The sequence below is a fragment of the Rutidosis leptorrhynchoides genome, chromosome 4 (assembly GCF_046630445.1).
Source record: "Rutidosis leptorrhynchoides isolate AG116_Rl617_1_P2 chromosome 4, CSIRO_AGI_Rlap_v1, whole genome shotgun sequence".
NCBI classification, from domain to species: Eukaryota; Viridiplantae; Streptophyta; class Magnoliopsida; order Asterales; family Asteraceae; genus Rutidosis; species Rutidosis leptorrhynchoides.
Window position 1 is genome coordinate 24,256,146 of NC_092336.1, and position 13,212 is coordinate 24,269,357.

Genomic DNA, 13,212 nt, shown 5'->3' on the forward strand with positions numbered 1-13,212 from the left:
CGTCTCAATTTTTTTTTATTTTTTTTTTTTAAATTTCCTACTTATTGGCCGGAGATCCACTCGGAAGCAATCTCTCTATCCGTCGAATAGAGAGAGGGATGACTTTCTCTACTTTTGAGAGTGTTTTTACTCTAGGTGGAGAAATGACTTGTGCTTATTCTCGGATAGGGGAATGATTGTCTACATCTCACCTCCCTCATACACCACTTATGTGGTATTGGGTTTTGTTGTTGTTGTTGTTTTCATTAGACACATGTATATCAAAATGCAGCTTCTAGCCTTCTATTCATCTTTGAAATATATTACTTACAAGTATATGCAACAATAAGTTAAAGAGAACACTAGCTTAATACAACATAAATATGAAGTTGGACTATTTGATGAATAAGAAAGCATCTGAAACAAGCTAGTATCATTTAGAAAACCATTACATCTTCTGATATATAATTAGTATATTTTATCATGTTTCGACTCTTGAAGATCATATACTACCCTGCATCAGTAAACACATTGAACGACTTTGGTATTTCAACACGCGAAATCTACCTATTTCAACAAGGACTTAGTTATGAAAACACAGAATGTATTTTTGAACATAATGCAAAACACCCTATAGATAGTTGATACCCATACAATAGAAATAGTTGATACCCATATAACCGATAGCATCTTTTTAATAGGTTAAATAAAATATAATAAAAAGGGCCATTATATTGGCCACATATAGTTTCACCATTCAAAATTCTAACCTGATGAGAATTTTACAGACAAACATCTCATATCCTAAAATTTCCTGAACAATTTCAAAACATGATAATCATAAATCAAAACCTCACAAGTTAAGTTTGAGGAAGACAACATTCAGGAAACAACATACTAGTAACAAGTATGATCAGTATTCACAAAAATACTTGCACATTGTCCCTTGAACGTACATCTAGCTCGATGCAGCTGGGACCCTCTTCGTTTCAAATTTTTCGAGTATCTTTTTACCATAAAGGTTGATTCGCATGGAAGCCATGTTTTTGGAAATTAGGTTGAGCAGGCAGTTACGCGCAAATCCCTGTTTCCCAATAGATATCAAACTAGCATTATAAATAGAACTCGGGTACACATTATAGAAATTAATAATTATATTAAATATTGACTAGATACTATCATACTAGCTATTGATTATCGATACATTAACTAGATTATAAATAGAAATATGAACTAACCTTGGTAACTTTTAGTGCAGCTTGAATAACAAAATTGGCATAAGGGTCTACTAAAAGCATAGCCGAATTCGGGCTTCTAACTAGTTCAAGTACGATCTGTGTCGATACATCTTCTTCAGATTCATTCAAACATTTCTCAACAACATTACTACCATACTTATTACACGAAAGAGATGCAACATTCCCTTGAAGGTGCCTAACAAGCAATGCGGTTAATTCTGGTATATTCAGTCCCACCATGTGCTGTAGAACATAGTTGCTACAAATATAGTAACAATAATAATAATTAGTCTCAATTTAAATCTATGAAATCTGTTTTTTATTATAAACATTTAGAGACACATACCCGAAAGGGTCTTCGGCTAGGTGTACTGAGTTGACCAAAATTTCAGTGACTATACGCGCTCTGACTTCTCCCCGTGTGTGTTCTACACATGCCTGCAGGACACAGCAACCACTTTTATCTGTGGCTATTTTGTAGCAATTGTTTGCTATTTCGTTGAGAATAGGCTGCAAAGGTGACATAAGCAACAGAAATTGTTCATTAATTGTTCCAAATACTAACTAGAACTAAGATATATAAATAAATAAATAAAATCTAAATGAGGGTATAACATGAGGGTAAAAATCTGTTCAACAAGGTTACCCTGCTCACACATTGAGATATTAAGCACAAGTCACAAAGTTTAGCTATACTGTAATAATGTTAAAACGTTTAACTTGACAAGTAATCTAAATAATTCGTCAAATATGTAAATGTTTCATTATATATGTAGTTGTAACTTATAACATCATTGAAGGAAACTAACAAGTAACACCCGTCAAACGGTGTAACTCGTACGAAAACAATGATTAGTAATGGACAATTAATTAATAAACTCGGATTAATAGTATGAGTAAAGGTATGTTGCATTTGTACTTTAATAAAATCAAGAAACAACTATTTATTAAACAAAACGATAACATTGGTAACATTTGTACACAACTCACAAGAGATGGACATTGAACAAAACGATATAAATTACGGAGTAGTACTCTAGAAGATATATAGCACCTTGACAAAATCACCATGGAAGTTAACCAGACAATGCTGAATCACATGATGACCGTTCGGGTCATTGGCTAATAAGACTGCACCGAGGCGTAGACTCTTCATTACTAACTTAATCTGATTTGGCTGTTTCAAATTTTCCAACAATTTTTGCACAGCTCTAGTCCTACAAATTTACCAACAACAACAACATCAAATAAATGTGAAACATTTATCACAAAAATAACTTACACAAAACTCAAATAAATATCACAAAATTTCACATACCCATGTGGATTCATACACACAAAAATGATTTCTGTTGGGGCTTTAATCAGAGAAAATAGTATCCTAGTTATCTGATTATCATTGCACACTGCAACAAGCTTCTGAATTAAATAATTCCCAAATTGATCTGTCATTAATTCAGATATGAAATCAACCACCTCAGATACAACAATTTCAACATCTTCAAGTGTTGATCTTTCAAATAAAGATTGTAGAACCCTACAACCATTTTGATCTTTAGCTAGATTATAGATTCTTCCCCTTAATTCTTTCATAGACCGTACACCCAAACCCTCATTCTGGTTTCGAAATTTCAAATAGTTACCAACCATCCGTGTGGGGTAAGCAAATTTCTTACTAGATAATAAGTTTGACTTTTGGTCAAAGTCAAACAAATAGTCAACACCTCGGAGAGGATCTCTATCATCACAAAACCTGCGTTGATCAAACGGAATGTTGACCGGCGAACCTCGAACAGGATAAGCAAAACCATCGCCGCCGGTCACGCTGTTACCGGCAGCAACATTTGAACCGGTTCGCCCGGAGAGAGTGTTCCAGGGAAACATCGGAGCAGTGTCGTATGTCTCGGGTGAAAGATTCATACACGAAAACACATTAGATAAACTCCAATCGACGTCAATCGGAGAGGCTAAATCCGACAACCTCGGCGGAAAACACTCGCTGTCGGGAACAAACGGCGGCGGGTACAACGGAAGCGGAATGTCGGTTCCGAAATAGTGTGCATTTCTTCGGTGATCCATTTGGTCAAAATGAAACTAGGGTTTAGCTTGGGTTTAAAATATTAAATTATATAGTTATATAATTATTTATAAAGTAAAATTAACGATATTTCGATGAAATGAGAGTGAAACGGAATGGAATTTCAAAGATAAAGAATGCATGCAAAAATAGAAAGATTTGGTTGATGCGTAAAAGAGAAGCATACAAGATGAGACTCATTCTGTTAACTAAAAACTGCAACATGCCGTTAAATATATACCGAGTCACGGTGTATATAATCATATTGTGGGCCCCACATGATTCTGTAAATAGTATAGGGGAGTACTCACTATTTGATAGTGAATTTTGCATTAAGAAATTTGGGTGAATTTTATTATAATATTTAAATTTAAATTTTATTGTAATAACTTTTTTAAAAAAAAAAAACTTTCTAAATAATAAAGGACTTGTGATTAAATCTATGATTTATCTAAAAAAATATATCAAAAAAAATATATATACATATATTATCATAGCATCTAGGAGATCATATTGAACAAATGAAGTACATAAAACTAAGACTATAATTAGTGATGATGGAGTGATAGGGTGTAATGGATTGTTTTTGTGAGATATAGTGTTGAAGTGACACATGTCATGATGTGATAGAGTTTGTAATAGTACTAGTGGTGTTCCGGTTTTTTTTTTAACAAAAATTAACTATTTAGACGTGTTCATGTTTCTTAATTAGACGCGTGGATTGAGGAACGCGTCTATATGAGGGGCACTAAATGAGCCGATTTGTAGTAGTGGTATATGTTATATCAATTAACGATATGATAAAGAGAGTACAAAATGACGATTACACCACAACTACAAAATGACCAAAAACAACCTAGGAAGGATTATTAATAAAAGTTACACGTGGACATGAGGATATGGAGTGTGTGCAAATAAATGTACATCCAGGTTCTACTTTTAAAAAATAATACAAATGTCAAATAAGTTATACCGAAACCCATAAACATAAAACTTTGCATATGGATGGTATCAACCACAAAGTATCATCTTTGATAATCATGTCTTAACCACCATCAAAATCTTTACATGAAACTTTTGACCCTATAGACCCATTTACGGTACCCATTATCAATAAATTACAACCTAAATTGTTCAAAGTTTTACATCAACCATTAACAGAATGCGAGAAACTACTCGGTAGAGCTTTTTCCCAACCAGCACGTAATTTACCGCTCATAAGAGCTTTAAGTTCTGTTGCATCTTCCTTGTACTTTTTCTCGTACTTTTTTCTTGTATATGTTACTCCGTATATCAATTAACAATATGATAAAGAGAGAACAAAATGACAATTACACTACAACTACAAAATGACCAAAAACAACCTAGGAAGGATTATTAATTGAACAAATGAAGTACATAAAACTAAGATTATAATTAGTGATGATGGAGTGATAGGGTGTAATGGAGTGTTTTTGTGAGATATAATGCTGAAGTGACACATGTCATGATGTGATGGAGTTTGTAATAGTATGATGTGATGGTTGTGCGATAGAAAGTAGGTGTTACCTTTTTATTCATTTTCTCATTTTTTTTCTACTAATTTTTATTCAGTTTCATTTTTTTATAGAAGTAAACACATTAAATATATTATTTTAAATCAATAAAACACACTAAAATTAATTAAAATAAAATGCTTACAATTTATTTAAAGTCCTAAAAACATAAAAATACAATAATTAGGAGTCCTAAATTACAACTTATTAAAAGTCCTAAAGATTAAAAATTAAAAATTAAACAATTAAAACACTAAATTACTCCTCGTCACTAGAACGTCGAGATAATCTTTATATCTCCCGACCATCTTCTTCTTGAAAATTAAAGCTCGTTTCCTCTCACACGGATCCACAATTTCGTCAAGATTAAGTTGAAATATTTTGATGACTTCACATGTCGAATGTGTTCGTTCTTCCTCGACATAGCATCGTACCCTTGCTTCTTTTCTCCAAATCCTCCTCCTTTTTCATATCCGATTTTGAAGCCAACTCTTCGAATCATGAAGAGTTTGTACCCCGTGATGAAGTCACAGCGTCAGACGAAGCGGAATTTCTTAGCAGCTTTCTTCGCACGGCCTTTTCCCATAGGACGTCGAATCACATCATCAACAAATAGCTCCTAGAGGTTGCTTAATCGGTCTTCTCCGAGACTGATTGTTTGGTTTTTCGGCAACCAAATCGTCGTCATCATCTTCGATTACAACTTGCGAAGCTAATCTTCTCCGCGCACTACTTCCACCAACTAGAGGTGGTGTCTACCACTTCGGCATCTTCTTCAAAAATTTATAAACCTCTTTGTAATCTAATTGCTTCGAATACCGATCTTGATATCTTTGCACCATTATGTTACATATGTCTTCCTTGTTTTGACCTCTACGTCTTGGGTTACGTTCTTCTTCATTATATAGGTTCGTGAAACGTTTGCACACCTTATTGATATGACGTCATTTCCCACTTAATTGATTGTGTCCTCGTACCCACCGGAATCATTATCGTTGAACTTGTCACAAACTAAATCACAAAAAGTCGCACCTCTTTGTGAATTACCATGAACTCCATCAACACGACGCCAACCAAATTTCTTCAGGAGGTGTCCACAAAATTTTAAATTTGTGGTTCTTTCGCAGCTTCTTTTCCTTTTTTATGACTCCTTCGAATCCGTACTTGTGGTTGTTGCGTTTCACCACAAATTTCTTCCACTTCGTCGTCTTGTAGAGGTGTAAAATTTTATTGTGGTTGTGACCATGGTTGCGTATAAGGAACATGAAACGGTATAACGCTCGATCGCGCTTTGTGAAAATTGTTGCATTGTTGTTGAAATTATTAGTGGTGTTGAGCTTGTTGTAAAACTGGGAAAAAAACTGAGCTTTGTTGAATTCTTGAAGAAGATTATGATACAGGACATTGGCAAAAGGTCGATTGCTCCGAACCTTTTGTTGGGAATTTGAGGACGAACCGAGAAAATCTGGTGACCCGAAAGTGTAGAGATTAGGGGAACCACCCTCATTAGAATCGGAATTTTGATCTTAGTTTTGGTTTGACATGCTTAGATGATTTGAGAAAATAAGAGACATGTATTTTTTGTGTAAGAAAATTTTGTAGATGCGTGTTTATTTATAAGGATAACTTGTTTTATTTTATTTATAATATTAAAATTTCAGAATTTAACTTGGGATTAATATTTGGCAACAGATATGTTGATAAACCACCCAAAATCGAACATGTTTCAATCGCGCTCCTAAAATACTTGTGATGCTCCCTTCGCGCTTGAGATATTTCGGTACCATCACACCACATACTGGCGCTATGGTGGTGTTTTCGGTGCCATCCCGTCCCTTGAATTGCAGTCTAACACAAACCCATTGAGACAACTTGTAACCAAACCACTTAGGACAAGATAATTATTGTGTTTAACCTAATTTTGTATTTAGAATTTGGTGTATTATAAATTAATATTCATATTAAAACTAATAATCTCATATTAAAAAGAATATATATATATATATATATATATATATATATATATATATATATATATATATATAAATATATATATATATATATATATATATATAATAGAATTAAGTTACTGGAGTAAAAAAATAATTTATAGTAAGCTTCTACGACTATAACTCTAAAGTTTATGGTCAACATTCTATGCCAAAAAATAATCATTAAAATTTTTATTTTTTTTTATAACCCTTAATTTTTAATAAATAATATTATAATTAAGGTTAAATGGTTTTGGTGAATTGTATAGCATGATTTATTAATTAACTGATGTAATCAAAATTTATTATGAATTTGTTAATGCAGCGCAATATTATTTTTTGGGATTAAATGTCTTTGATGAATTATATAGCAAGATTTAATAACTAAATTTGAGCCATTATAAATAAATTAATTAAACACAAGCCATTACTATTCACATTATTTTTTATTGTTTAAAGGGTATTTTTGTAATTTAACTATGCCTTTATTACCTATACCGGCAAGCTTCTAGCGATTTGCATCCACAAATCACTCCTCCTTCCATAGTTTCCGTCGTAATATCATAATTTGGTAATGGTTTTGGTGAATTGTAAAACACGGATTTACTAACTGATCTCATTTGCAATGATTATGAATTTTATTTATATATTATTTTAGACGCCGTAATTTGGGATTTATCGGATATTTTTAGGTTTCATTTAAAAATGTAGAGGAATATATTAGTTAGTCACAACTTTAAGCTTTCAAATATTTTTAACAGTCGAATGTGGGATTCGCATAAACTCATTGTCATCGACAAAGTTTGCCCCACCGGTCCGGATGACGCATGAATAGCTCTAATACCAACTGAAACGACCATCAAATTGGCCCCAAGATATACACGAGTATCTCCATGCAACTAAAAACCACGGTGGGAGATATTAGTTAGTCACAACTTTAAGATTTTAAGGGATTCAAATTTTTTTTTTACAAACCGACGTGGGAGTTCTTACATTATTTGTTATAAGGGATATGTCATTTATAAATACTGTATGTTCTTTAGCCTTATAGCTTACATGTTGTAATGTCTGTAACACTAAAAAACATTGATGTACCTTGACATTCATGTACCTTGGCTCTAATGAATAAAATTTGGCTTGCATTGGTTATAAAATAATATGTATACATTCTATAAAGAGGAATACGGGAAAAAGTCTTGCAATTTTTTGCTTCTGTGTTGCTAATTTATGTACTTGTATTCCTTGAAATTAGTTTTCAAACAATATATGATAATTTTAATAAGATTTTGACGTGACTACTACAAATGACTATTTAAGTTTGTTTCTCTTTCCAATTTTTGAGATTACTAGTTTGAATTTTGAAGTTAAAATTAAGATAATGTTTTCTTTTTAGCGAAAAATACATATATTATATATAAATAAATTGATAGATAGTGGGGTAGAGTTACAAAAAAAAATTCATATCATGCGATCTATTTGAAACGACATTGTGTTCTACTAAACGATACATATAACAACAATTGACCACAGACCACCAAAAGTGAACAATAAACAAACATTAGATAACTAGTGAATTTAAAAAAAAGTCTAATCAACCAACGTCAATCAACTAGCATCCAATCTAAAAACAACTTAATCCATACCAAGTCCCGCAACGTGAAAATCACTCTACTGGACCTCTGGGAACTTAAAAAAATCTCAACTCATTCCACGACGCTACTAGGAGAACAGCATCCTCGAGTCTAAAACCAACAAATAAAAAAGAACTCTAGATAACCAAATATCATAACTGTATTCGTCAACCTAACGGACCACCTAGAAGCATCAGTCAGAAGAATCCAACCTACACAAGGTCGAAAAACTACCAAGAGACCTCCATAGAAAACTTAGTACTTTCAGCTAAGTAGGCAACAACACTGGGACTCCTGAAAAATAATCGACAACGAGAACTATGAGCGAAACTATAACAGAATAGTTCGAATCGAAAAATGAACATAACACGACTAACCAAACAAAAATAAATGGCACCGTTAAAATTCGAGAAGAATCTGGCAGCCATTCCAGCCAGAAAGCTGAGAAGACATGGGAAGTGGAAAATAAAACGATATGGAAGAAACTATGATAAAGAAGAAAGAAAAATTTGAATAATCATTTCTAATATTTACATCAAAATCTAAATAGAATCGTTACATATTTTTTGAAAATAAGATAAAAAAAACATTAAATATTTCTTGAAAATATGATGAAAAACATTACATATTTCTTGAAAATATTAAGATGTGTTAGATTTTCAAGAAATATGTAATGATTATATTAAGATTTCGACGTGACTGCTAGAATTGACTATTTAAAATTTTTCTATTTCTAACTTATTGGATTAATTGTTTATATTTTTTAATTTATAATAGGGATGGCATTTTTTTCCTTTTTGAAAAAAAAAATACATTTATTGTATATATAAATAAAATGATTAGATGAGATGGTTGAGTCACAAAGAACACATATCGCGTGATCTGTTTAAAACAACAATAGGCTCTACTGAACGATACATACAATGACATTTGACTTGAAACCACCGTATTTGAACAATAAACAAACATTAGATAACCAGTGCATCCGAAAAAACTCAATCAACCAACATTGATCAAATATCTTCCAATCTTAAAAACCATCTAAAACATACCGAGTCCCCAAACGCGAAAAATGACACTACTGAACCTCTGGCTACAAAAGAAAATCTGAGACGACCCATCCCAATCCATAAGGACGAATACAATAACATATGATTACATCGCGAGGTATTTGACCTCTATATGATACATTTTACAAACATTGCATTCGTTTTTAAACGACAACCTTTCATTACATCGAAAGTTGACAGACATACATACCATTTCATAATATATCAAACTATCAATGACTTCTTATCAATCTTGAAGAACCTAATGACTCGAATGCAACATCTTTTGAAATATGCCATGAATGACTCCAAGTAATATCTTTAAAATGGACAAATGCACAGCGAAAGATTTCTTTCAAACCTGAGAATAAACATGCTTTCAAGTGTCAACCAAAAGGTTGGTGAGTTCATTAGTTTATCGAAATCAATCATTTTCATAATTTTAATAGACCACAAGATTTCCTTTATTCAATAATCATACACTCGCAAGTGTTTAATATTCATTCATATGGATTGAACACCTATTAACCGACATTAACAAAATGCATCTAGAATATCCCCATATATAAATATCGAAGTACTAAAGCAGTTCAAATTCTCTGACTGGGGCTTGTCAATGGCCCATAGATCTATCTTTAGGATTCGCGACAATTGGTGGTAATTATAATAAACACCAATTCTTAGGTTACCAAGTTCAACAAGGGCAATATCCGGTATAACAATTCAACCATAGAATGTAGTTTCAATTACTTGTGTCTATTTCGTAAAACAGTTATAAAAGCAGTGCATGTATTCTCAGCCCAAAAATATATATTGCAAAAGCATTTAAAAAGGAAATAATGAAACTCACAATACTGTATTTTGTAGTAAAAATACATATGACGAAACTGAACAATGCAGGGTTGGCCTCGGATTCACAAACCTATATCATTTATTTATATATTAACACACATAGTTGTAATCGAACAAATTTATATATATGAATTTATTATTTATATCATTTTTTTATTAATAACCTATATGTTTCATATATTCATTTTATAAAAATATAAATTTTGTTATGTTATATGTATTAAATATATTTTTGTATATATATATATATATATATATATATATATATATATATATATATATATATATATATATATATATATATATATATATATCGTGTATTTTGTTAAAATTATAATAATACTAAAATAATATTAGTAATGATAAAAATAATAATAATGATAATAGAGTTAAAAATAATACTTTTGATATAAATGTTAAAATGATAACTTTAATAAAAAAATACTTTTTAATAAAAATGTTAATTTTATTAATAATGAATACTAATAATAATAACTAAAAAAAATAATGATTTTTCTATAATACTAACGATACTAATATTTATATTAATAACTATAATGATGATAATACTACTAATAATAATACTAATATCCTTAATGATATTAATAATAATACTTATAATGATATTAGTAATAATAATAATATTTATAATAATAACAAAAATTAATAATAAGAATAATAATAATACTAATAGTAAAAAAAATGATAACTTGTATTATATTCATAATAATAATAATAATAATAATAGTAATAATAATAATAATAATAATAATAATAATAATAATAACAATTTTAATGATACTAGTAGTAAAACTGACAATAATACTAATATAGTTGTAGCAATAATAATTAATAGTAATAATGCTAATAATGTTAATACTAATGTTATTATTAATAATAATGATAATAATTATAATACTTATACATGTGATAATAATAATAATCTTTATAACATTAATAATAACAATAATAATAACACTAACAATCATGACAATAATAATAATAATAATAATAATAATAATAATAATAATAAGAAAAGTAATTGTGTATACCCTCAAAGCTTTGTCTAAAAAGAATGCTCCAGACGGGACTCGAACACGCAACCTCTCTCTCCCCAACAACTCCCTTAACCATCTACTCTGATCAGTTTTTCTGTCTTATCTCCCGACTTATATTAATTTAACCAATATTTCGATTTCTTCTTTAACTAACAGCCCAACATCACTCATCATTTGGCCCAACAGGGGAGGGCAGCCCAACAGCGATTAATCACAGCCCACATCAGTTTCTTTTATAATTAAATAAAAAAAATTGCAGTGGCCTGGGTTCGAACCCAGGACCTCTAGTTTAACCCACACCACACCAAACCATTACACCGCTGCTTCTTTTCTATTTTAATTATCAACTTAAATTTATTTAGCTAATATTTCTGATTCATCTTCTTCTTCATAACCATCATCATCGTCAGCTTAAACATCACCATCATTATATACTCCGTATACATAAACATCAAGTTTTTCGATCATCACGTACATAACAGCGTCAACGTCCCTCAATATCGAGCATCATCACCATACATAACAACTTCATCATCGTCTCTAACCTCAGGTATTATCTAACATCATCGCGTATATCTTCATCATCAATTCTCTCAGTCACCATCATCATTATCATCCTGTCTTCACTGGGCAGAAACAGGAAAAAGAAAGAGAAGAAAAAAAATTTGTTGGGTGATGGTAGTTTCAAAGTTCACGAGAGAAAAAAAAAATGTAGAGAGAGAGAAAATATTTGGGGGTGGCGGTTGATATAGTGGCCGACGGTTGGAGTGATGAAGTGGAGAAAGTGGTGATGGGTAGCCGGAGGTGGTTTGAAGAGGAAGAGGGTGGTAGCTGTGAGTTGATGATGGCCGATTGTGGTGTGATGATTAAAGTGATGTTGGTTGTTTTAATGGTTCATGATGGTGGTAGTCTTGGTGTCGGTTCAGAGGTGGTTACATGGTGGGGGTCTTGGTGACTGACGCTTGTGATCTTGGTGGTGATATAGGCCGAATAAGGAAGTGATAAGGTGGTTTGAGTGGTTGGCGAGTGTGAAGTTGTAGTGGTGGTGATTCACCAAAATTTAAATGAGATATAGAGAGATAAAGACGAGAGATAGATAGATATAGAGGTGGTGACCGGAGATTGAGCTATGGTGGTTGGCGGCAGAGGTGGTGGAGGTTGATGGCGGGTGATGGTGGCAGAAGTGCTAGAGTTTGTGTCTCCCTCTCCATATGTATATGTGCATCTATGTATATATATATATATATATATATATATATATATATAAAAGTTACATTTATATAATATATAATATAATAATAAATATAGTAAATATAAAATTAATCACATGCACTAATAGAAAGTGATACGTGATCATACAGTGCAAGTAGTCATCAAATGTGAAATTAGGTGCCGACAGTCTATCACGGATACTATATCGTGTCCATTGCTAAACAGTTGACATAAAAAGTGTTCCTAAAAATCCCAAAATTTTAGATTAAATGTATTTATTTATTTTGGTCATTATGGTATAAAATTCAATCATTAATTTAATAAATAAAAATTACATCAACTGTCCCTCTCATTTATGGGTGGAATATAAAAAGTGCTAAAACTTAACAATTAGTTCCTAAATACAGTTTTAATAAGCCTAAAATTTATAGAACTCATTTTCGTGTCACCGTTTATTTTAAAATAATATTAGTTCGTATTTTACTCATGTAATATCCATAGAATGGCAATTGAGTGTAATAGTCGTTTACTAAATAGATTCAAAATTACAAAATATATATTTAATATACTTTATTTATATATATAGATAT

The 13,212-nt window shown here is 31.3% G+C and overlaps 1 protein-coding gene across 1 annotated transcript; it reads right to left on the bottom strand.

Annotated features, from left to right (window-relative positions):
- Positions 1 to 937: 937 nt before the first annotated feature.
- LOC139840498 (pumilio homolog 12-like) lies at positions 938 to 3,296 on the bottom strand. The gene is made up of 5 exons (XM_071830764.1): positions 2,536 to 3,296; positions 2,272 to 2,434; positions 1,564 to 1,727; positions 1,218 to 1,476; positions 938 to 1,063 (listed from the first exon to the last, which is right to left on the bottom strand). The coding sequence occupies exons 1-5, from the start codon at positions 3,294 to 3,296 to the stop codon at positions 938 to 940; spliced, it is 1,473 nt and encodes a 490-aa protein (XP_071686865.1).
- Between the last annotated feature and the right edge of the window lie 9,916 nt (positions 3,297 to 13,212).

Bases quoted from the DNA above. Each gene is read 5' to 3' on its own strand.
- LOC139840498 (XM_071830764.1), bottom strand. From the start codon at position 3,296: ATGGATCACCGAAGAAATGCACACTATTTCGGAACCGACATTCCGCTT. The intron at 1,477-1,563 runs GTATGTGTCTCT...CTATATTTGTAG, and splicing joins CTAGCCGAAGACCCTTTCGG to CAACTATGTTCTACAGCACA. The intron at 1,064-1,217 runs GTTAGTTCATAT...ATTGGGAAACAG, and splicing joins CTGCACTAAAAGTTACCAAG to GGATTTGCGCGTAACTGCCT.